Genomic DNA, 25699 nt, shown 5'->3' with positions numbered 1-25699 from the left:
TTCTAAAGATACCATCGATGACCTCCTTCTTTACGGTGCTTCCATCTATTGTAAAAGACATCGCGTAGAACCTTCTAAAACTCCAGCTCCTTTATCAGTACGCTGTGCACGTTGCCAAGAATACAATCAACATACCACTGCTCAATGCACCAAAACTCCTATCTGTGGATACTGCACTGGCAATCACAATACCAAATCCTGCCCCAATCTACAAGCCGCTCCTAAATGCAATACTTGCTCCGAAACTCATGCTACCTATTCCTACAAATGTAAGGCTAAACCGCAACCTCTACCAGATAAACCAAATCTAACTGTCTCTGTCCGTACAAACGACGAATCAACTCCTACCAATAACTCCATCAGAGACCCAATCACCATAGAAGACATGATACGATTTACTACCATCGTTCTTCAAAATGTTCATCCTTTTCTTAGAGACCATATCCTACTACAAATCACAAACACTGCCAAGTCTCTTTTTAAAGTCCAGCTTCAAGCCACCTACTCAGGACCTCACGTACACTTCACTTTCCACCCAATTGAACCTCAACATGACTTGGACTCTTAGATTTATGGTTTTCACTTTCTTGTTCTTAAATATTCGATCCGTCTTAAAACACAAACTCGTTTTCGAACAACTCCTACGTGAAGAACAAGTATGTGCCTTTGCGCTCAATGAAACATTTCTTACACCCAGTTCACCATTCAAAATTCCTGGATATCAGTTATTTCGTTATGACTGTGCCAGAAATGTCCTCAGAGCGCAAGGTGGAACAGCAATAGGCTGCTACCGACATCTTCCTGTCCGCACTCATACTTTACCCCACAATCTCCTCCAGCCTACCAGAACATAATCTTAATACAATCTACTTTAAATCCCTAACCATAACAGTAGCTACTATCTATGTTCGTCCAGGACATCCAATTCCCTATGACTTCTTTCATTACATCAACAATAACTTTCGCCATTATATCATTATGTCAGATATCAACTTCCATAGCCGGTCGAATCGAGAACGTACACACTTCATAACCTATGTCCAAAATCACCTGACAGCTGAAATCAAAGATCTTCCATCTGCCTCAAGACCAATCAGCGATACAACCCCTGATGTCATTATAACCTCTACCACGCTCAATATCGCAAACATTCGTGTTCTCCCGCCATTTGGCAGTGATCACGCTCCAATTTTGATCGATATCACCTCACCTATACAACCCACACGACAGCCTGAGCCTATCAAATACTATGACTATCAGCATGCTGACTGGAACGCTTACCAATCAGATATTACCAGAGTACTGCATTCCGTACCTGCTCCTACTTCTGAACAGGATCTTTACCATCTTACCGACAAAATTCAAGAAACAATCTTACACGCAGCTCAAGATCATATACCTGTTAAGATGCGTTTCCCTCATCAACCGCCTGTACCACCTCAATATCGTCAAATCATCACTGCATCACGACAAGCCTTTAGGGACTATCAACGAACTCGAAATCCTGACGCACTTCGCCTCCATCGCCAATGGAACAGAATGGTCTCTAATTATCTCTCTGCCTATAAGCGCCGACAGTGGACGCGAGCCTGTAATTCTCTTTCCATTAAATCTAATCCTACTCAATATTGGCAAAAATTCAAATTACTTACTGGAAAATTCCAACGACCTACTTACCCTATCATGCTCAATACCCATCCTCTTCACACCGATCTCGAGAAGGCAAATGCTTTCGCAACTTATTTTCAGCAAATATTCACTCCACCACCTCAGCTGGTTAATAGACCAATTTATCGTCGCATAGCACGATTTTGTGACCCACAAAACCGATTTCTCCAACCTGATTGTACACATATTTTGGAACCTGATAATAACCTAACCTCTGAAATTCTTCCGGCAGATATCCAAGCTATCATCCATCGAAAACGCTCAACAGCTCCAGGCTTTGACTCTATCACGTATAAGCTCATCAAGGCGGCTCCCCCAGTACTTCTACAGCTCCTAGCATCTATCTACACCTTCATATTACGTACAGGCTTCTATCCACCTGATTGGAAAGTCTCCAAGGTCCTTCTCTTCATTAAGCCCGACAAACCAATTCATGATGTTTCCTCATATAGGCCCATCCAACTGACCTCTTGCCTTAGTAAAATTTTTGAAAAAATTCTTGTTACACGTCTCCATGCTCATCTCACAGATCGTAATCTCATTCCTACTCACCAAGCAGGCTTTCGCCCTGGCATTAGTCTGAATGACCAATTACTTCGCCTCAGTAACACCATCACCAATCATTATAATTCTTCTCACCCATCTTGTCTTCTACTGTTCGACCTAGAAAAAGCGTTTGATAGAGTATGGCATCAAGGGTTGCTATATAAACTTCACAAATTTCACTTACCCACTAGCTACGTCCGCCTTATACATTCCTTCCTTGCCAATAGACTCGCATATATCCTCATAAATTCTACCATATCTCATCCTATATTCCTACACACTGGAGTACCTCAAGGCTCTGTTCTCTCCCCGTTACTGTATATACTTTACGTAACAGATATGCCACCCCTACCGGCGAATATTCACTTATTTCAATATGCGGACGATACCGCTTTTTTGACTCTTGGAAAATCTATTCAACATATTAATCGCACTCTACAACCAGCCATAAATGCTTTTATCAACTGGTGTGACATATGGAAACTCTCCGTAAATGCCTCAAAAACCCAAACTCTCATTATTCAAAAACGTCCCTCCAAAATCCGTCGAAATCCTAACTTGCTACGTCTTTCAGTTCAAGGCACTCCCCTATTACCAACTTCCCATGTTAAATATCTCGGAGTGATCTTCGATAGTAAATTGACTTGGAAGCCCCATTTGCAGAAGATCCAAACTCAAGCCACTAAACGACTAGCTTTACTGAAAAGCTTAGTAGGTACCTCATGGGGCCTCCATACACAAACTGTTCTTACAACATACAAATCGTTTCTCCGACCGGCACTCACTCATGGCCATACTGCATGGATATCTGCCCCACCCCAACTGTATCAGCGACTAGAAATCATTGAACGCCACGCTTTTCGACTAGCTTTTCGCATTCGCCTTCCGTCCCCTACCGCACTACTCTACGAGAGAATTACCTTTCCTACCATTCTTCAACATCTCGAACAAACCCGCTCCAAGTACATCACCAAAGGCATTCAATCAGGTAATCCCCTTATTCTTGACGCCATTCATACAGACATCCTGCTAGACACACCTTCTCAATATCTTGATACCCCTCTTCAACATCTTCTCACAATGTACTCCAATACCCTTGCTGACAACGATCCTACTAAACAAGATTTTGCCATCTACCACCCTGACCATCTATCACGGCACATCTATCCATCTTTGCACTAGTACTCATCATTGTGGTTCCAGAGGCTCATCTGTGCTCATTAGTTCTGAGTTGCCACAGAACAGAAGATAACCCTGCATTTGTCTCTACTAACCATCTTCCCTGTGTTTTGTCTTGTCTAATTGCACTGCATTCATCTATCATCTCATTATCCCATGGATGAACTCCTAGCTCCACTTTCTCGCCGATTATAGACCTAAATGATGCCCTCCATATTTGAAGAGTCCGATATATGCAATGGATGCCCTGAATGAATAAATAAAGAAATAAAAGAAATAAAGAATGTGAAAACCCAACTATATTAATCAATGCAAACCCCCCCCAAAAAAAATGCACTGAAAAATAAATAAATAAATAAATAAATAAATAAAAATAAATCACTTAGCCCTCACCTTCTCTCACCTATCCCTTAGCTTTTCCTTCATGCCCTTCCCGAAGAAAGGGTGTACCCCTTGACCGGTTTAACCTTGTAAAAAAAAAAAATAGTATATCACGCATACTTAGATCGATACTGTAATTGATCTCATCAGCTATTGACGTACCATACGTCTGAAAGCTGTTTTTTGATTGTTACCTTGCTATTCCTCATCCCGGGTACTCTGTCGTTCCTTCTCAAGAGATCCTAGACGTCAGACTAATCCAGCCAAGGGCGTCTGGTTCTACTGTAAAGGTAACGGGAGCAACTCAACCTAGACTACTATCCAAACGGGTAGTCTAACCTTTGTTCGTATTGTCATCACACAGTTAGGGCCACACTGGTTTGTTTTCGGCCTTCGGGCCAAAGATTAGCATCATGTCCCTGGATACATCACGCGACCTAGGGCATCATCAAGGTCTACCTATGGTAGTAGCCGCTCCTTCTGCCACTGCGTCAGGAGCAAAGCGCAAAGGTGCCAATAATCCGAGTACGAGTCGTGACACCAGTCCTGCTAGGTCGTTAATCGGGAAATCTTATACTGACAATCATAAATCACCGCCACCAAAGAAAATTCACCAAGGCGACTTGTCAGACACAGCAAGTGAATCAGGTCTTGTAATGGACCTTGAGAATTTTCCCGAATTAACAGAGACCACTCGGCCACAAATTTATCAGTTTCTGCTGACTAACTTTGATCCAAAGTACTCGCAGGCACACCATCTGTATAAACAACTAGTTAAATACATGCCACGCGCTAACATAAGTCAAATCATACCTACACGTAACGGCACTATCTTACGGACTCCAGATCCAAACTTTCGAACAACCTTGCTCAACAAACATGGGTTTGAAATCTTTGGGAAAGGCGCTACACTTACTCGACTCACTGAAAAACCGCTAAAACAACGGCCCCCACCACGTAAAGAGCCTTTTCTGTCAGTGGTGATTCGAGGCGTTGACACAGATATTACGGATCAAGAAGTCACTGATGAACTTGCATTAGAAGGTTATACCATATCTAAATGCATTCGCATTCGAAACAATAACGGCGCAACATATATGGTGAGAGTACTTACACACTCTCAAGAGACCATCGATGATCTTTTGTCAAATGGAGCATACATCTACCGTAAACGACATAGGGTCGAGCCTTCCAGATCTCAGCCACCACTTCCCTTACGCTGTGAAAGATGCCAAAAATATAATGCTCATTCTACTGATAAATGTCCGAACCAGCCAATCTGTGGATACTGCTCCGGACCACACAATACGCGCCAATGCCAAAATCTTGCACAACCTCCAACCTGTTCAACATGTCATGAGCAGCATCCAGCATTTAGTTATAAGTGCAAGCAGCGGCCTCCTCCAGAACCAACCAAGCCTGAAATGACTGTTCCTTTGCAGCATTACACTAAGTCCATTCCATCTTCTTCCATACCTGCTGACAAACACCAGGCTGTCACCATTGATCAATTCCTTGCTTTCATCACACTCACACTTCAAAATATACATCCTTTTCACCGTCCTCACATCCTCCAGCAGCTCCAATACTCAACACGTGCAATCTTCCATATGAACTTCCATGCTACCTACAGCGGACGTAAAGTATACTTTCATGTCAGTCCACTTGAAACCGAAGTCTAACTCCATCCTCCTCTTTTCACATATCATCATGGCACTATCCTTTATATTTGTTAACATCAGTTCTATCATCCAGCACAAACCACTATTTGCACTTCTACTGCAAGAACAGCGCACTTCCGGTTTTCTTCTCAATGAGACTCACCTTACACCTCGAACCTCCTGCAAGATATCCGGATATTCAATCATAAGGAAAGACAGCACGATGCCAGCTAGACGTGCAAACGGCGGAGTTGCAATAGGGTTTTCACCTTCTATACCATGTCGTCATTACGAACTTCCACAGCACAACCTTCCAGAATATCTAATAACAACTCTATACTTCAAACACTTGTATATCACTCTTGCTACCATTTACATTCGACCTGGTCATGCTATTCCGATAGATTTCTTCCAGTATATTTCAAATAACTTCCAACATTATATCATAATGGCCGACATCAATATCCATAGCAGAACACCTCAGCAACGACAGGCTTTTCTCAACTTCCTTACAACTCATACCACCGGTACCTTTCACCAGCTACCTAAGCACACCCGGCCATCCTCTCAAACCACACCTGATGTTGTAATTACTTCTACCAACTTAGTATCTTCCTGTACCATAGAAGTGCTAGATCCAATAGGTAGTGATCATTTGCCAATTCAACTTATCATCAATCGCTCCCATCCTAGAGCCTCAAACCACGAACGATTAACACGAAAATCTCTCAACTACAACAAAGCAGACTGGACCGGATATCGCAACTTTTTAACTGCAAAACTTTCTAATATTCCCGAACCTACATCAGAAGACAGCATGTACAATTCTCTTGATCTCCCCACCAGTGCGATCAATCAGGCCTCCACTACTTACATTCCTACATCCAGTTCGAACCCGTATAGTCCGAAATTACCTCCGCACTACCTTCCGCTCATACGTAGATCTCGTCAGCTTTACCGAGACTACGAGCGTACGGGAAACCGAGAGTCATTAGTTCACCACCGGTATATGCAACGCATCGTCACCAATTACATCATCACATATAAACATCGGCAGTGGGCTAAAACCTGCAATACACTGGCTGATACTTCTCATCCGACGCAATACTGGAAGAGATTCAATCAACTCAGTGGCAAACGTAGTATTACAACATATCCACTTCTTCTTCATAATCAACCACTTGCCACAGATACTGACAAGGCAAATGCTTTCGCCAATTACCTGCAGGATATTTTCACACCGCCTCTGGCACATCCTTATCCTCATCGACATCCCGTCGATCGAATTGATTTCCAATCTCCACACCTCCAGCCTGCACTCTGCCACACCTTGGTTAACAATCAAGAACTCACATCGCCGATTACAGTTGATAACATTCTAAATGTAACCAAACGAAAACGAAATAGTGCACCTGGCATGGACAATATCTCTTACAGGCATATTAAAGAGGCCCCTTACTGTGTTCTTCATTTTCTAGCTCTACTCTTCACATTCATACTCCGCACCGGATTCTTCCCTCTCACGTGGAAAATGTCCAAAACTTTAATGTTTCCGAAACCAAACAAACCTACCAATCTCGTATCTTCCTACCGCCCTATTCAATTAACCAGTACACTCAGCAAAATCTTCGAACGAATTCTAGTTACTCGCCTCCACACCTACTGCACAGATCATCGCCTTTTACCTCTTTATCAAGCCGGCTTTCGCCCTCAGTTTAGTATAAATGATCAGCTACTTCGCCTGGTCAACCATATTTACAACCAATTTCATTCCACAAAACCTTCTTGTCTGGTTCTCTTCGACTTAGAGAAAGCCTTTGACACTGTCTGGCACCAGGGTCTGGTTTACAAACTTACGAAATATAATCTGCCTCTCACCTACATACGACTCATATTCAATTTTATCACCGGTCGCATAGCCTACATCTCTATTAACAACGCATTATCTTATCCAGTCTTTCTATATTCAGGCGTACCACAGGGATCTGCTTTGTCTCCACTTCTTTACCTTCTCTATGTGGCAGATATTCCACCTCTTCCACCAACTGTCAGTACTTTTCAATATGCGGACGACACTGCATTTCTGGCACTAGGCAAAACCATACAACAGATCAACAAACATCTTCAGGCAGCTATTGATCTATTCACATCCTGGTGTTCCAAATGGCGACTTAAAATCAACGCCGATAAAACTCAAGTAATTGTTTTTGTGCCTCCTGGCAAACGTACTAGGGTTCACCGCAATCCCACGCTGCTAAATATTCATGTTCAAGGAACACGAATTCACGCTTCCAACACCGCCAAATATCTAGGGCTTCTTTTGGACAAACATCTCACCTAGAGACCTCATTTAAAATCTATTCTATCGAAAGCCTATAATCGAATCAACTTACTGCGTCGCCTGACTGGCACCAGCTGGGGTCTTAAAGCCTCTACAGTTCTCACCACATATAAGGTCTTTCTCCGACCAGTACTGACTTACGGTTTCACAGCCTGGATACTTGCAGCACCTTTCTTTTATAAAAAACTACAAATCTTAGAACGCCATGCCTTCAGAATCGCTTACCGTATATCCTTACCTAGCCCCACTGCCGATCTCTATAGTCGTATTACTTTTCCCACGCTTCTTTCACATATAGAACACCTTCGCTTGAAATATATCACTGATCGACTGACAATGAACCACCCACTACTCATGGACACACTACATACTGCAGCCGACTTCGTCACCTTCCCACCCTTACGCCCCACCCCTCTCTCTCTGCTTTTTACTCTCTATCGATACACTGTCCCTCCGGATCATCCCGACATTCCTCTTCTAGATGCATTTCATCTCGATATTCATTCTCATTTCGTCTTTCCATCACATCATTCACAGTAATCCTACCGTACTAACAGGGCACCAACTGTCTCACATCAATGCCCCGCGTTGCCCCGGGGCGAGAAGATAACTTCACTTGTTATTCTAACATTACCTATGTGTTGTGATGTGTATTGCACTTATTCATTACTTCATACCTCATTCATTTCATCATTACCTTATGCTTATGTTTATGATCAAAAGATCATAAAGTCCAGTGAATTAATATGCTCCTAATAAATAAATAAATTAATAAATAAATATCACTTATCCCAACAACAGTACCAGATATTCCATCTTCCTGCTCATCTCTTCCCGAGTCGAGGGCGTAACCCTTGGGTGGGGCTAGCTTCGGCTAGCAAAAAAAGAAAAAAAAAGTATATCACCTTTTTTTTTTCCTTTGAGTGATTTTTAATTTTTGGAGTAAGTGTTAGTTGTAGTCGCTTCGGTGATTCCTAACACTTTGAAAAACTGGTAATACATCGTAAACCATATGTGGGATAACTTGTGTAGATATCAGATATAACGATACAATCAGTGGTGCTATTTACCCGGTTCGCTAGAACCAATGTTTGCAATTCGCAAAACCGGTTCTTAAAATATTTCCAGTTCGCAGAACCGTTTGTTATACCCAGACATAACAGTAAATTTTACTCAGTTGTACTCTGGAACCAGTGGCGGCGATTGGACGTTAAAAGTGGGGGGGGGGGCAAGATATGATCTGAATATGTTTATATCAATGTTAGTGTTCCTGGTTGTTTCTAATACTTTGTTTGACGAAAGCTTATATAACTTATAGGATACTATCTTTCTCAGTTTAAATACCGTATATCGTGTTTCATATTTTATTAAGTAAATTGACAAGAGCAACGCACATAGGTACTAACCCTTAATTCCTTGCTTATGAACATCTTAAAATTCTGTCTGGAAAATTGTGTGATCAGATTATTTAATAACATATCTGTAAAACAAATAAATAGAAAGGATATTATTAATCATACTAATGAAGGCCTATGTTTAGCAGAAGGGGTCCAGCTCTTTTCTCTAAAAATGTTACAATTTTGGTAATTTCAGTTCACATTCGGTTAGTTTAGGGTAGGGGTAGTTAGTTTAAGTTAGGTTAGGATAGTTTAGGTTACGTTAGGTTAGTTTAGTTTATGTTATATTAGTATAGGAGTCTCAACAAAAGAGACACTGACCAAAGCTTAAAACTTTATTTTAAATTATAATTTGTAACTGTTTCGGATATCTAGCATATCCTTCTTCAGACACGATCGAAATTAATGAAAATATAGACATATATATAAATGTTGTTATAACAGAGTTTAAATTCTTTCTCCAAAGCCATGAATAGTCTTACTATAGGAGTCTCGCATAATTTTCCAAAAAATGATAGAATTTCGCTTATTTCTACTAATATTACGTTAGTTTAGGTTAGTTCAGGTTAGCTTACGTTAGTTTATGTTAGTTTAGGTTAGATTTGGTTACGTTATGTTAAGTCTAAGTACTTGCATCACTCATTTCTCCTGTAAATTTTGTGTTTTTTACGTGCTTCTGGATCCCTTGTACTAAACATACCCCCTAATGAATAATGAGGCTTGTTTTGTAGAAATTATATTGAAACTGGGGACTAATGAATAACTTACATTTTTAATTCCATACTTGCCATTAAATGTATGTTATTACTCTTAGAAAATGAAAGACAGTAAATACTATAAGCATATGCTACGACACAATTGTAATATTAATTCCTTTGAATTGCAATTAAAACTCAATTCCTGTAGCTGTCTTAACTCCACGGGAAGACAAATAACCAATACACACTCACGCAACGACAAATATTATATGGTACCATATTTTTTATATGAACCAGTAATATATGCAAAAACTTTACATATCTAAATGAAACTAATACATTAACCATTTTAAATTATGGCTTTTTAAAGGTAAAGGTAAATTATGGCTTTTTAAAGTTAAAGGTAAAGGTAATTTCAGACAATCAGCTACAGCACCATTCCTATTTATCCTAGGATCATGGTTAGTACTTCATACTCTTCAGAATAGAACAACCTTTCAAACGGTTCCGTTTACGTTTTCCTATCATGTCCCTAAGGCGGGAAGTTGTGAGGGAAATCTGAATTTTTTTCCTGATTTTTTTCAAACTTTGGTCCCCTCTGGACCCCCTTTGTTAACGCACAGATCTCAAAATCAACTGAAAATACGAACGGATGTACTAAATGTGTATAAAAAATTTCAAGCTTCTATCTTGAAAACTAAGTGCAGGAAAATGTTCACCAATGAGCTAAGAACTTTCCCACAATGTCCCAGATGACCCGGATGCAATATAAAATTTTCCTGAGACATCCCTATTTCTCCTATGATCATTGTTCGTACATCATTCCCTTCAGAATAGAACATACTTTCAAACGGTATCACTCACATGTCGCCATCATGTACCTGAGGTGGGAAAATCATGAAAAAACGGATTATTTGTTTGAAAAATATTCCTTCTTTGTGATTTTTGCCCTTTGTACCTCCCTGTTTTAACGCAGAAATCTGAAACAAACCTGAAAAATACTAAGGGGTGTACTAAATGTGTGTGCAAAATTTCAGTCTTCTAGGTGCAAAAGTAAGCCCGGCAAAAATAATATCTCTACAATACTCCAGATTCCCGTATAAAAACAGATCTCAGATAAAAATTTCCTGAGACATCCCTATTTATACTAGGATCATGGTTCGTACATTGTTCTTTTTAGAATAGAACAGCCTTTCAAACGGTACCATTCACATGTCTCCATCATGTATCTAAGGGAGGGAAAATCGCGAAAAAAGGGATCTTTGTTAAAAAGATATCCATTTTTTTTTTTACCTTTTTGCCCCTCCGGACCCCCCTGTTTTATCGCAGAAATCTGAAAAGAATCTGGAAAATATTAAGGGGTGCACTGAATGTGTGTGCAAAATTTCAATCTTCTAGGTGCAAAAGTAAGCCCTGCAAAAAGTAATAAAAAATTCATAACACATTTTTTTTTTAAAGTTATGTGGTCATCACACTCTATGTCTCGACGCAGAAAGATGTGAAAGCATATGTAACGTCTTCTACAATGCCTCCAGGCTTGAAGAAAAAAACAGAAGTAAAAAGCTTTTTTTAAATCGAATAATGATTCTACCCTATCACCGAAAAATAGATGATATAATTTAAAAAGAGTTAAGTGGTCACTTCAAAAAAGGGGGCAACCGCCCCCTCTTGCCCCCCCTAATCGCCGCCCATGTATGGAACAGTAAATTTAGCTTAACTGTCTTTGCTTACAGAAATTCTTACAGCTACAGGGTTAAACATGATCTCTCAGAACAAGGTATAAGCCTTTATTAATCTCAAATTCTCAGATATCAAGAGTGAGAACTGGGATCACATGAATATAGTGGTGAGAGTTATTTGTATTTGAAACGCATACATACCATTATCAACAATTGTCTATTCATTGCTGGATGAAGCTCTTTCCAATACTTTTTGAGAACCATCTATCTTGGATAATTCGTTTCCAAGATATTTGCAGTGCTAATTTCGTCACCCACCTTGTATTAGGATGCTGTTTAGGTCTGTACGTGTCATTGTGGTATCCAGTAAGGAATTTGCTTTCGTCTACCTTGTATGGTTTGTCTCCAATGAGAGTTATATGTATCTACCTACTTCTCAATCTATTTCTCTCTCTCTCTCTCTCTCTCTCTCTCTCTCTATATATATATATATATATATATATATATATATATATATATATATATATATATATATATATAGGAGACCGAGGTATTCACAAACATTTAAGCTTTGATTATAAATAACTCTTTTGGTTTTAGAGAGAAAATTAAGATTCCTTGTGTATAGAAAGCTTTCAGTTTCTCCTGTTTACTAAAGTGCAGAGGAATGCCAAAAGTAACATTTTTCAACAAATCATTGCGATGTTTTAAAAATGTACCTATGTTCGGAATTGCCCAAACGGTCGGGGTGGTCCCGAACTTACTGTTTACTTTAAACTTGCCTTTACGGAAGAAGCGAAATGTATTAAAATACATTAAAATTATACCGTAATTTAGTATTTAAATCTTTAATAGAATTATAATTACAAACACAACTCAAGTTAATGAGAAACACGACCAGATCTCATCATTGAAACTATTACAAATGAAAGCTAATAGATAATAGGCTAAACAGAATGTAGTCTTTTGAAATAAATTTCAGAAATAACGGTACATTAAGTAAAATATTCATTAAAATGAGAACATTATTTGGAATTATAGAAATCACAAATATACGCATTAATGTTTTGCCTCCAAGGACAGTATTCTTTATTAGTTCAATATTCAAATGCGGTTAATAGGCTAAACAAAATTGGCTAACTGCTAATGGACGCTACTTGGCTAAATAAATTTGTAAAACACTCTGTGAATCATACACAGAAAAAAATTGCAACCTATGATGAAGGATCAAATATCTAAAATAGGGTTACTGACTATAGAAAAATGAAGTAGGTTGCTAATGGCCTAAAATAATAAATATAGCAAACTATTCTAATTAATAAAGCTAATAACGCTTATTACCAAGACGATCTATTTCCCAGACCAATTTCATTAACTTATTACTTACTTAATTTTCAATAAAAAATAACTATTTAAAAAAACTTTGATAATTTATTTCACAGCATGGGGCAATCCCGAACGCCGCGCGGTAATGGCAAACATTCCGTCTGGCATTTCCCCATGAGACGCCATTTTATTGTTAAAGTTGAAACTAATTATTGACTGTATACAGGCTAGTAAGATTACAATGCACTAATGCTCAAATATAGGGGAATATATAGCCTTATTTGTAACAATATAGGTAAGATAAGAGCCAAATTACCTTGCCCAGATTGTTGAATCAACGTTATAAGTGAAACGACAAAAACAACAAAACGTCTTCTCCCTGGCAATTCATTCAACTGACTGTCAACAGATTTATGCTACACTTTTCTAGGTCTCTCCGCAAGCATACAGCAAAATAGTATGTTTTCTAACAAGCTTCCTCGTGCGTAAACTTGAATTTTCGGCACTACCCCAGTTTTCCCATATATATATATATATATATATATATATATATATATATATATATATATATATATATATATATATATATATACATCAGTCTGTTACAAAATAACTGCACCACTTGCTAAAAGTTCAAGGTTTTAATTTCCCTTAGAAAATTGTTGATTAATTTCATCTCTAAAGGGGCTTAACATATCATATAATTGTTCGCCATTGCATTTTGATACGTTTTTGTTTATTGCTACTCATAGATTTTGTGTGATCTTAGCTCAACAGGTGGCAGTGCATTCATTATGCAAATGGATGCCTTATGTATGAACAAGTGAATAGTGATCCGCTGATCGTTGTTGATGAAAATTTGTTCCGTACATACCCTTTTGTGCTTGTGAGTTATTGTTTATGATATGTATATGATATTTGTGATTGATCCTCTATAATTAGTGTGATTACGTACTAGAAGTGGGTAAAATACTGAACGACACATCCCCTCCTAAACAAGGGAAGATGCTGGCGCTGTACTATCGTGGCATTTCGCAATGTCAAATTGCAAAACAACTTGAACTGCATCATACAACAGTCGGTAGAGTTATTAAAAATCAAACAATGTATAATAAGTCCTCTTTGAGAGACAAATGTGGCCGAAGGTGAAAAACAAGTCCACGGTTACAGAAAAATTAAGGCCCTAGCTCTGACAAGCAGAGCATCATCTCCACGATAAATTGCTCAAACTGTGTCCGGTGATACTGGCATTAGTGTAAGCTACGTAACAGTTGTTAGACGGCTAAAGGAACAAAGAATTCGGGAGAAAACACCTGGAAAGAAGCCGATATTTAACGCAAATCAGGTAAGAGCCAGAAAACACTTTCTTACCATGTACGAAGCGTGGGGTGTTGAAGAATGGGAACAGGTGATTTTCTTCGTTGAAAAAAGTTTAGGGTGCTTGGGAACGACAGTGGCTTCCGACTGTGGATTAGAAGTGGGGAAGAACTTAATAGCGACTGTATATCACCGACAGAGAAGTTTGGTGAGAGTGTAATGGTGTGGGGCTGTTTCACGTCGAAAGGTGTCGGAAGAATAGAAATTTCCAACAGGTCACTTAATGCAGAGTATTACATGGACATTTTAAAACGTAAACTTCTAGCAACAGCAAGGGATTATTTCTCAGGCAAAAACTTATTAAATAGATTACTTCACATTTCAAAATGATAATGCGCCGTGTCACAGAGCTGCTGTGGTTAAGAAGTGGTTTTCAGACATGCATATCCAAAGATTGTGGTGGCCACCTAACTCTCCAGACATGAATCCTATTGAAAATTTATGGCATATCATGTCTCGCAAGCTTTCAGGGAAGTGCTTCAAAATAAGGAAGGAGCTTATTGAAGCTGTGGTGCAAATTTGGTTCCATGAGTTAGACGAATCATTGTGCCAGTCTCTCGTACACAGCATGCCAAGTAGGTAGGCAGCACTGAAAGCGGCACATGTGATAATACAAAGTACTGAACGGGGTATATACACAGTTAAGGCTTTTATACATTTAACAACACTGTTCAAGAAAACTCGCATCCATTTCTTGTTCATTGATGAGATGTTAACATGTGTTCATACAAAGTGCATGAATACAAACATGTTCATACTTTTTGTAATAATGGCTATTTGTAGCTCATTATATTGTATTTGAACCTTTTGTCTCTATATATGTAGTAGATAAAACACCAAACGATGTATAGAAATAATTTGAAACTATTGCAATTAATATCTGTTATAATATTATGTAACAATTCGCAAAATGTATCGATTTTTCTTAGGTGGTGCAGTTATTTTGTAACAGACTATATATATATATATATATATATATATATATATATATATAAATGTGTGTGTGCGTGTGTATGTATGTATTCAGCAGCAGTTGTTAAAAAAATTGGAATAGCACCACTGGATATAATATATAGTATAAGTTCTTACTATGCAAACACAGAGAAAAATGATCATGATTACCAGGTGTGTTTCCATGATCTCTTCATTATGAAATATATTATTATGATATATATATATATATATATATATATATATATATATATATATATATATAAAGAGATACAGATCGCTAGAGAAAGGCAAAATATGAAGAAAGTAAATATGTATAAATCATCTTTCTACGCGTATTAACATCTAACATGTTACGTATTTACTAACCACTTTAAAACATGTTACGTGGGTGTGCCTAATTAACTGACCTCACATTTCTGTTGCTACCAGTAAAACTATAGTGGCAGTGGGCACCGACACCAAACTCAACACAAATAAGAAAGTCTATGATACCAACATATTTGCCAAAAATCATAACAATATCGTGATTTTAACATATCTTTATGATGAATAACTATCAGCAATATGATATAAATTTGGCCACCAGTGATACTATCATGGCAAACGATACCGAACTCAACACAAATAAGAACCTCTTAGATTCAGACATATTTCCCAAAAAGCATAACAATATTAATTTAATATATCTTCATCACGAAACACTATCAAAAATATAATATTGATTTGCGTACTACCGAAATTATCATTTCTACGAACATCAAACTTAACATAAATAAGAAGTGCTATTATGCCGACATATTAAATAACAATATCGTGATGTTTATTATATCTTTATCACAAAACACTAAACTTGGCCACTACAGAAACTATTACGACCACAACACCAAATTTATAACATATTTTTGATAGTTTTTCATGATACAGATATAATAAATATCATGATATTTTTATGATTTTTGGCAAATATGTCTGCATCATAGAAGTTCTTATTTTCTGTTGAGGTTGGTGTCGGTGGCCATGATAGTTTCAGTGGTGGCCAAATTTATATCATATTTTGGATAGTTTTTCTTGATAAAGATATATTAAATATCACGATATTGTTGACTATGTCGACATAATATAGGTTCTTATTTCTGTTGAGTTTGGTGTCGGTGGTCACTAGAGTTTTAGTGATATCCACAGAAATATGTTGCTCACTAGATTTAACACACCCTGTACTCCATTAATTTCAATAATAAAGGCTTTGGAAAAGTAATCCCCAAAGGCCAAAAAAGTGAAAACTACAATACCTGCTTAATCAAAAACTACAGTGACAAAAGTGTATAGTCCTCGTCTTCAACCACACATTTTGCTATCATTCAGCCAACGATTCAAGTCCATGACGAAAGAAGTCTAGAGTCTATGTCGCATCACACGATTATCAGCGAAGGTCTTTCCTCCAAAAAGTGTTCGAAATGCAGTTAAGAGATGGTAGTAAGTGGAAGAAATGTCGGGAGAATACACTTGATGAACAAGGATTTCATTCTTCAATTCATGGAGAGTCTGTAACGTCATTTAAGTGACATTTGTGTTTGCATTGCCATCAACATAATATCATGTATTTTGGCAATTTCTGAATGATTGCAGGAAATGTTGCTGTGCATTTCATGGTATTCAGTATTTTAATGATCCACAGTGATATTTTCGCTTTGACGGAGAAGGGAATAATGAATCAAGCCGAATATAAATCACCCTATGGCAAACATTATCTAGCGGTTTTGTAAAATGTCCTGGAGTTTGATCAGCCACTGTTCTGACCAGATCTGATTCAGGAAAGTTTCCCGCTTAATCGTTACACTCAGAGAACAACAGTACAGATTTTTTGTGAGCAACAGGTCAGACCTTAGCGGTACAAAATGGAAGATTTTACCAAATTTTTAAAGTAGAGAGCAGTATGTGGGACGTTGATGGTCTAATGAAAAAAATGCATATCTCTCAGGCGCTTTTTTCATGGGCAAATGATAATGAAAAACGAAGAATAACCATTTCTCCAGGCTAGAGATGATTTTTTATTGTTTGGAGTGTTTTGCCAAAAAAACACCATATATCACTGAAATTATAATTAATTGTGTATATAATGTATTTGCTTACTGCATACTGCATGCAAGAAGAAAGAAAACACAAATCATATATGATTTTGAAACTCTAACCTGAAATAGGGTCAATCTTGCAAACGGTGCGAGCTATTGAAAAAAAATCATCGAACAAATTTCCCCTTTATGGCACACCTTGCAATTTTTTATCAAGACGTCTTTCACCTATGTCTGTAAAGGGACATGTACAGATGTTGTGAGGAATAACAAGCAGATTCATGCTCATATGTGAATGATGCACCGTGTAGAAAGCGTAGGTTCAGCTAATATATATACACGAAGAGGTTGCACCACCACGGCCCTCTCATTTGCTGCTAGCTTTTAATCTTTTCGGGATTTATGGTATATACAGTATATGAAAGTTAGCATCACGCATTAGTCAAGCTCTTAATATAACGCTAAAAACGATTCTGCATAAGGCCCATAAAGTTTACGAAAGTATCATAGAATAGATAGACGGAAGGATCTACACGCAAATGCATATTGAATTGAATGATAGAAACTTGTTTACAATTCCTCTTAATAAATTGATCAAGCATTGTAGATATGTATAGTGATGCTTATTAGTATACCGACTGTATCTCTCGTCTCGTCTCGACTCTTAAACAGTTCTATCTCGTTTCCCCCGATTTTCGTAAAGCTTTCCTCATCTCGTCTTGTTTTGTTAATTTATATACAAAATATATGACATGATTCTTTTCTTCGTTTCGTCAAAAGAGATCGACAAAGGAAGTGACATAAGAACATTAAAATCGTATTTATTATCCTATTCATTATTATGTAATGACTTGCGTATCTTTAAACATTGATAAATGCTCCTCATTATGTTCACACTTTTCAGTTTCTATACTATGAATCATATGACACTAAAACAGGGTTTAGGGTCTAAGACATGCGTGAAGTAGTGTTGCTAGGAGACTGGTTGAAGTTTCTCGTCTTGTCTCGACAATGAGACGAAAATTGTCCTGTTTCTCGAATTTAAAATGTAGGCCTATTTCTTGTCTCTTTTTCCATACGTGACGAGAAAGGGCGTATCCGGTTTCAATGATGTAAACAGATTTTGGGAAGATGGCTGAAATTCAGTTTAAATGTAGAAGAAGCAATGCAGATTCTATATTCCAAGAGCAAATTATCCTAAAATGAATAGAACATAGTCAAAAAGCGCGAAACATTAACATTAATGTCAATGGAGAATAAATGAAAAATAATTCCTCCACTTATCTCCAAAACCAAAAGAGGGAGATATCTGAAATTAAACTCAAATGAAGATGAGACTATGTAGATTCTATATTCTACAAACAAATTGTCCTAAAATGGATGAAACATAGTCAAAAAGCATGAAACATTAACATTAATGTAAATGGAAAATAAATGGAAAACAAGTACTTCCTCCATTTATCTCAAAAACCTAAAGAGGAAGATGGCTGAAAATTAGACTAAATATAGAACAGACTATGCAGATTCTACATTCAAAGAAAGCAAATTGTCCTAAAATGGATGGAACATAGTCAAAAGAATCACGAAAAATGGAAAAGTCAAGTCAGTGGAAAATCAGTGAATAAAATGAAATCCACATATCTCAAAAACTGTAATAAGAAAATGGCTAATAGAAAGCTTATTGCAAAGACATAGTGAAGAATAGCACGTAGGATAAGTATGAATAGAACATTGTCAAAAGTCAAGTTGTTTGAGTAAAATCAATAATAGTGATAACGTTTATCTATGTTTTGAGAATTATCCAGGGCGCCCCACCCGGAGGTTACGTGCTTGAAATACTTGATTTGGAATCTCCAGACTTGATTTAACATACAATGTGACTTTTGACCTGAACACGTGACACAGTCTGGTGCTTATGCCAAACCGAATAGGCCCATTCTCGCCTCACGGGCAACACTAGATAAGTATGTACTCAATGGAAACAATAATTTCGAGACTCGCATGACGTTTGCGTGGTCTTAGGTTTCCATTTACAGTGTTCTGATCTCGTATACGTAGATCCTCATTTGGTAAAGAATAAGTATTAGACCGTATTTCATAACTCAAAACAAACGCATTATAGTTCCATTTCACTACGTTGACTTGAAAATAGTTGAGTCTATAGCACGGCCAACAAGAGATGGTCTCTAACGTCTCTTACCACATGCGGTGGGACATTGCAGCCCCTACTTTGATACCAGTGTTACCAACCATGATCACTCTATCTTATACCATTAATTAAATTGCCACTACAGTTGCACCGAAAAAAAACTTGACACGCGAGTAGTGGCACTGTCACTGCGAGCTGTCAGAGACGTTCTCTTACTGGACGCACTATAACGTCCCACAATTATTCCTTTTAGGCTAAGGGAAAAGTTGATTAAAGCAAGTGAATGATGATGAAAGAATTGGTAGAATGAGAAAGTAGGAGGAAACGGGAGTACCCCGAGAAACCTCACGGGCACGATGTTGTCCATCACAAACTTACTGGGCCAGGGATCGAACCAGGGACCCTACACACCAGAGATAAGCGCTCTACCGCTGAGTCACCGTGCTTGAGTACTCAGTTGTACGAGAGAAGTTTCTGTTGCTATATTCCGCTTATAATATATTCCAGTTTTTCTGCTGTAAGGCACTTTTAAAATAAGCAAATAATTTACTAAATAACATTTTTCTTCTTACTATCATTTCAGATATTTTGTTGGTACTGTTCTACAGTTCCAGTTTCATAAAGCCCTCTGCCTGAGATCTGGACAGTACAAACCTAATGATCCAGCATTCCCGTTGCATAAATGTGATATTTATCGAAGTACAGAAGCAGGTCATCTTCTGGGGTATGTATTGCTTTACGTATATAAGATTAATGAAAAATAATGTTAAAGTATAAAGTTAGATTTTTCTCTTATTTTAGCCTAAAATAAATAAATACTCGTAAGTAAACGTCCACACTATAAAGAAAACGCTTGCAGTCTTGAAAAAGCATTTTTTAGCTGCTAATGCACTCAAAAGCTACAAATACGTTATGTTACGTTGAAAGGTAGAATCTTAGAGTATGTTTCTGCTACTCTTCCCGCTGAAACTAAATCACGTAAGTAAAGACTGTGATGCCGCTACTCAAAGCAGTTTAGTACGAACTACAAAAAACTGAGAGCGAATTGCATATATTTTAATTACGCTTGACTCTAGCCATAGGAACTAAATACACGGTTCTGATTGGTTTTACTTATCCGTTTCTCACCACGTAGCCTATATATAGCAGAAAGCAAACGCCAAACACCTATTGGCCCCCATAGTCGATCGTGTTAGCGAGCAGGCTAGTAGTGAAAATCTCTTTTTGCATGAGTTCAAACCCGGCCCAAGGAAAGTTTTTTTTTTTAATTTTCAAAACAATTTTTTCATTAAAATAAGATGAAAATAATACTCATTTTTTCTTTACGTAATATATAATGCATAAATTTTGCATACACAACTTTATCGATAAAAAAAGTTATTTACTCACGTTAGGAAATATGGCTGAGCGAGCGTCAGCGAGCGAATGTGATTAGAAGCCCCGCAGGGCTCGTTTTGTTCCGCCTTGACCTCCATGATAATATGTCACACTCGGGTGGTCCAACTTCGATGTAAATCCAACCTCAGCAGCTTCCTTCTGACCAACTTAAAACAAGTGACTAGAGTTAAGCACGAAAAGAAAATACGCTAGCGAATCCAATCATTCAGAGCGCAAGACTTTCATAGAGGTAGCCAATGATACAATTAGCTACTGCCAGTACCAGACGATAGAATTATTTACGGCTGTAGCCGGCATGTCGATATTACTTTCGTTGCATTGTGGGATCGATTTGAATTTCAATTGAATATATAGGAAGTGGGGCATGAGAGGTTACAACGGTAGTTTTATTATTTCGAATTTCAACTGTAAATGCAACAAGTAATATCAGTCTATGATAAGTGCTTGAATGAGTATAGAAAATATATGTACTGATAATGGGAACAAGTTAAGTAGTTTCTGTACCATAAAATGTCCTCACAGTATTTACATAATTTGGCGATTATGTTCCACACCAAAACATTCTATTTTATACACATATATATAAATATATATAATTCTTCTTCGTTTTTTAGATTTCGAAACTATATCACGCATATAAGTGTGGCTTTGTTCGTTTGTTTGTCTCTCTGTCGACAGGTAATAATGGAGCAAGAGCTGTGAAAGATATCGAGAAGCGTTTCTTTTTTTCTTTTTTTTTCTTTTTTTGTAATCAATTCAGTATTCTAAGAATAGGTTTTATCTTCTCCGTTAACACGTATGTTTTAACCGGAAGTGGTACAAATCAACCATTTCCGGTTTCGGCGTTGATCGACATAGACCGAAAATGGTCACAGATAACGACCAGCTGTTTTTTTTTTCAATCGATTCAGCGTCTCTTGCAACAGCCTCTACCAAAACTAGAAATGGTTGAAATTTACTAGTACTCCCCGATTCAATATTGATTTCAATACAATAATAACGCTAAGAGATGTCTAGAGGCGGTTCTCTGCAGTCGATTTATCGTCCCAAGAGTACGTACGATCTTCACCGTTAACTCTCTATTGAAACCGAAAGTGGTGAAAAATCAACTGTTTCAGTTGGTCGCCATAGAACAAGAACGGTAATAGATAGCAACAAGCGGTTTCTTTGCAAACAATTCAGCGCCTCAGAAGAACATACCAATATCTACTCCATTATAGTTATATAGTGTGTTTCAAAACAACACCGATAACATTTGGGAGGTGATTCTGGACCCAAGATAAGACGAAAAGTGTAGACAAACCTGGGTGTACAAATGCTTCCTTTCGGAGTTACAGGCTTCCAAAAACATGAAAAAATGAACTTTAAACATCCATAGCTCTAAAACTATGGGACCTATCGCTGTCGGGTCAAGACCACTTAGGAACTAATGTGTGCCCTATCCAAAAATCCATGTTTCGAAATCCTGAGGTACTCAAGCAACAATTTTTATACGGTGGATTTGGCTACGGGCATATAATTTGAAGTACTCAACAACTACCTCTATAAAAATTGTTGCGGAAGCACCGCAGGATTCTGAAATATAGATATTTGGATAGGGCAGATACTAGTTTCTAAGTGAAGTCTTGACCCGACTACGGTAGGTTCCATAGTTTTGGAGCTATGGACCTTTAAAGTTCATTTTTTCATATTTTTTTGGTACCCTATAACTCTGAAAGGAAGCATTTGTGCACCCAGGTTGGTCAGACTTTTCGTCTTAGCTTGGCGTCAGGAATCACCTCCCAAACATTGTCGGTGTTATTTTGAAACACCCTGTGTATGAGTTTCAATATTGAATTGGCATAGTTTGCAAGTCTGCCGTACTTTCACCTCTACGGTGATGATCATAAAGACAAGTAGTTCTGACAAAATAAAATAAAAATGCAAATGGCAGACAAAATGGCAAAATGCCTTTTGGAATGCTACTAGAGAGTTGCATTTATAATGCAACAAATTAATATATTATTACACTTTTATGTCATCAATTTAATGTGTTAATCTAAAATTAAATGTGTGAATCTACGTATTTTAAGGTTGAATTAAGTTGATTGTGAGTTTAACGTCCCTTTCAGCAGCGAGGCTATATGAGACGGGTCCTACTGATTAACGAGGAATCCGAACCTCATGAGCTCCTACCGGGAATTGAATCCGGATCTCAGACGCTAAAGGTGTGTACGATAATCGCTTAGCCATGAATGAGCTCTCTACGTATTTTAAGGATAGAAATAGAAATAATTAGTGAGCGTGACTTTGAAAGTATCAATAACCAGAACAAATCCAAATGAAAAAAATAACAATGAAAATTACAAATTATAAAAAAAAATATTAGTACCGTAAACATAGAAATGCAGAGAAAATATACTAGTTAACAACATGAACCAAAAATTACAACTCACAAGGGAACATTCCGATTTGGTGAATTCAATCGCTGAAAATGATTGTTAGCGCTGGATTCAGCAGCAAAAGGAACGGAGAAAAAGAGGGTGTTTAGTGGCAGACCGTATACAGGGTGGGAGATAAGTGAGGGAAAAGTGCGAGGATAGAAAATAGAAAATGTCTAGAAACGCGTTGTTAATTTTGAAAACAATAGTAGGATGAGGTCAAATGTTGAATATGAGGAATGCTTGTAGAGCTCCACTGAATAGGCGTAATGTGAATCATGGCGGACATCTGAAAAGTCGCCATGTTGGAATTAGCGCAAGAAGATTATACGGGAAAGGGGCCATGTGGCATATACTGTAGCTCTTGACGTACACCGTCTATTGAAATCAATAGTAGCCAACACAGTTTGAGACCTCTGTAACAGGTTCCACGCTATGACAATGTAGTAATACTGTCGTCAAAGTGGCGTGAATGAGGAACGACCACAGCACAAACGTGAATGAGGCCACTTTCCAGCCAACGAACATCCCGATCCACCCAATACTCGTTCATACGCTGATAAAACTACAAATATGACCAAGGATAACCTGAAAGAGTTCATGACTCACATTTTCTGGTCTTCTATACAGCAGATAAAACTGCTGGTTCTCGTTGATTCGTGGGGAATCAATAAAGATGAAGAGTTGGTGCAGAAACCGGACAATGTAGGATTTACCCGATTCCTTATCCCTGATGGTTGCAAGTCACTCATACAATCGTTCAATGTGTTCTTCTTCCGTCCGTATAAGAATTTCATAAAATATATAACAGGCATTGTTTTTCTGTCATCTTACTTGAAAACATGACAACGGGAAAATATTACTTCATTGACTTGCAATTACTGACCCACTTCCAATTTACAGCACCAAGGTTCTAAGCTATAATTAGATATACTTTCTAGAAAACTGGATATTTTCAAACAGCACCTGGCGCATTCATGACACCTGTCGAGTACTGTTTCAATTTCAATACCTGAGACAGCTGTGACGAGCCCGATTGTCCATCTTTATCGTTTTTCAAATGTGCCCACTGTTGTTTCCATTTTTGTATCAACCACACAATCATTCTTAAGTTTCATAATAGCTGCAATTAAACAGAGATCTCAAACTGTATTGGCCACCATTGATTTCAATAGATGGTGTGTGTCAAGAGCCATGACCCCTTTCCCGTATATTCTTCTTGCGCTAATTCCAACATGGCGGCTTTTCTGATGTTTCCCATGATTCACATCACGTCTATTCAGCGAAGCTCTACATGCATTTCTCATGTCCAACATTTGACCTCAATCCCTCTACTTGTTTCAAAATTAACATGGCATTTCTACACATTTTCTATTTCCTATCTTCGCACTTTGCCCTCACTTATCTCCCACCTTGTATACGGTCTGCCACTAAACACCATCTTTTTCTGTGTTCCTTTCGGTGTTGAATCCAAAGCTAGCAATAATTTTCAGCAATTGAATTCACCAAATCGGAATATTCCCTTGTCGGTTCATATTAAGTATATTCTGATCTGGGACTTGATAAAAAAAAATGAAATCTTTGAATTTCACGTCCCATGGTTATGCCTGTTAGGCTAAGGGAGACGATGATTAAAGCAAATGAATGATGATGGAAGAATTGGTGAAATGAGAAAGTGGGAGGGAACGGGAGTACTCATATAAAACCCACGGACACGATGTTGTTCACCACAAACGTGCTTACCCGGGGATCGAACCATGGACCTCCACGCACCAGAGGTAAGCGATTTATCACAGAGCCACCACTGGGACTTGATCAAGCCTGGGGCTCTCGGCCATATTGCACATAATTCGCTTCTGATAGCACGATATGACAAGCATTTTCTTCAGGTTGTCTGTACACAAGTTGTCATATGTTAAGACATGAAAATAATCTTTCAACATTTACCGATATAAAAACAGCAGCTTAACATTGGGATTTATATTAGCGTGTATTTAATTTGAACCGTGCTCTGATTGGTTAGGAGAGCTTTGAGGAGAGCTAATTTCCCTATCTCACTGCTGCTTTGCATTCAACGATAAAAACGAACATTGTATTTCTGATAGAAAGGTGAAGAAAATTTAAGAAGCAACCATAAAATGGCAAATACGGACAATAATTACAGTAAATGACTTTTTATTCACAATTTCTTGTAAAAATGGCATTTTTCAACAACTGCAAGTCTTTAGTGATTGTGCCAATGAAAGAAATGTGAAATGAAGAAGGTGGGAGGAAATAGGAGAACCCTGAGAAAACTCATGTGCACGGTCGACTATTTGTGCACTACAAAGCCCTTTGCTGCGGGCTGGTATTGTAGAAGGTATCACACATACCAAAAGTGAACGCTCTATCACTGAGTCACTGTGGACCCCTATATGGTCCTCGTATGGCTGAATATCATTATATGTATATGCAGT

At 37.9% G+C, this 25699-nt stretch overlaps 1 protein-coding gene across 1 annotated transcript in view; it reads left to right on the top strand.

Moving 5' to 3' along the window:
• The window catches only part of Ance-3 (angiotensin-converting enzyme Ance-3), a 171737-nt gene that overhangs the window by 138856 nt on the left and 7182 nt on the right, over positions 1-25699 (top strand). The window contains exon 11 of the mRNA XM_081749285.1: positions 20009-20149. Within this exon, the coding sequence (XP_081605411.1) occupies positions 20009-20149 (141 nt within the window). The remainder of the gene's footprint in view (positions 1-20008; positions 20150-25699) is intronic.

This window comes from Thermobia domestica, chromosome 2 (assembly GCF_964235325.1).
Source record: "Thermobia domestica chromosome 2, izTheDome1.hap1.1, whole genome shotgun sequence".
Lineage (NCBI taxonomy): Eukaryota > Metazoa > Arthropoda > Insecta > Zygentoma > Lepismatidae > Thermobia > Thermobia domestica.
This window is presented reverse-complemented; position numbering and strand designations above follow the sequence as displayed.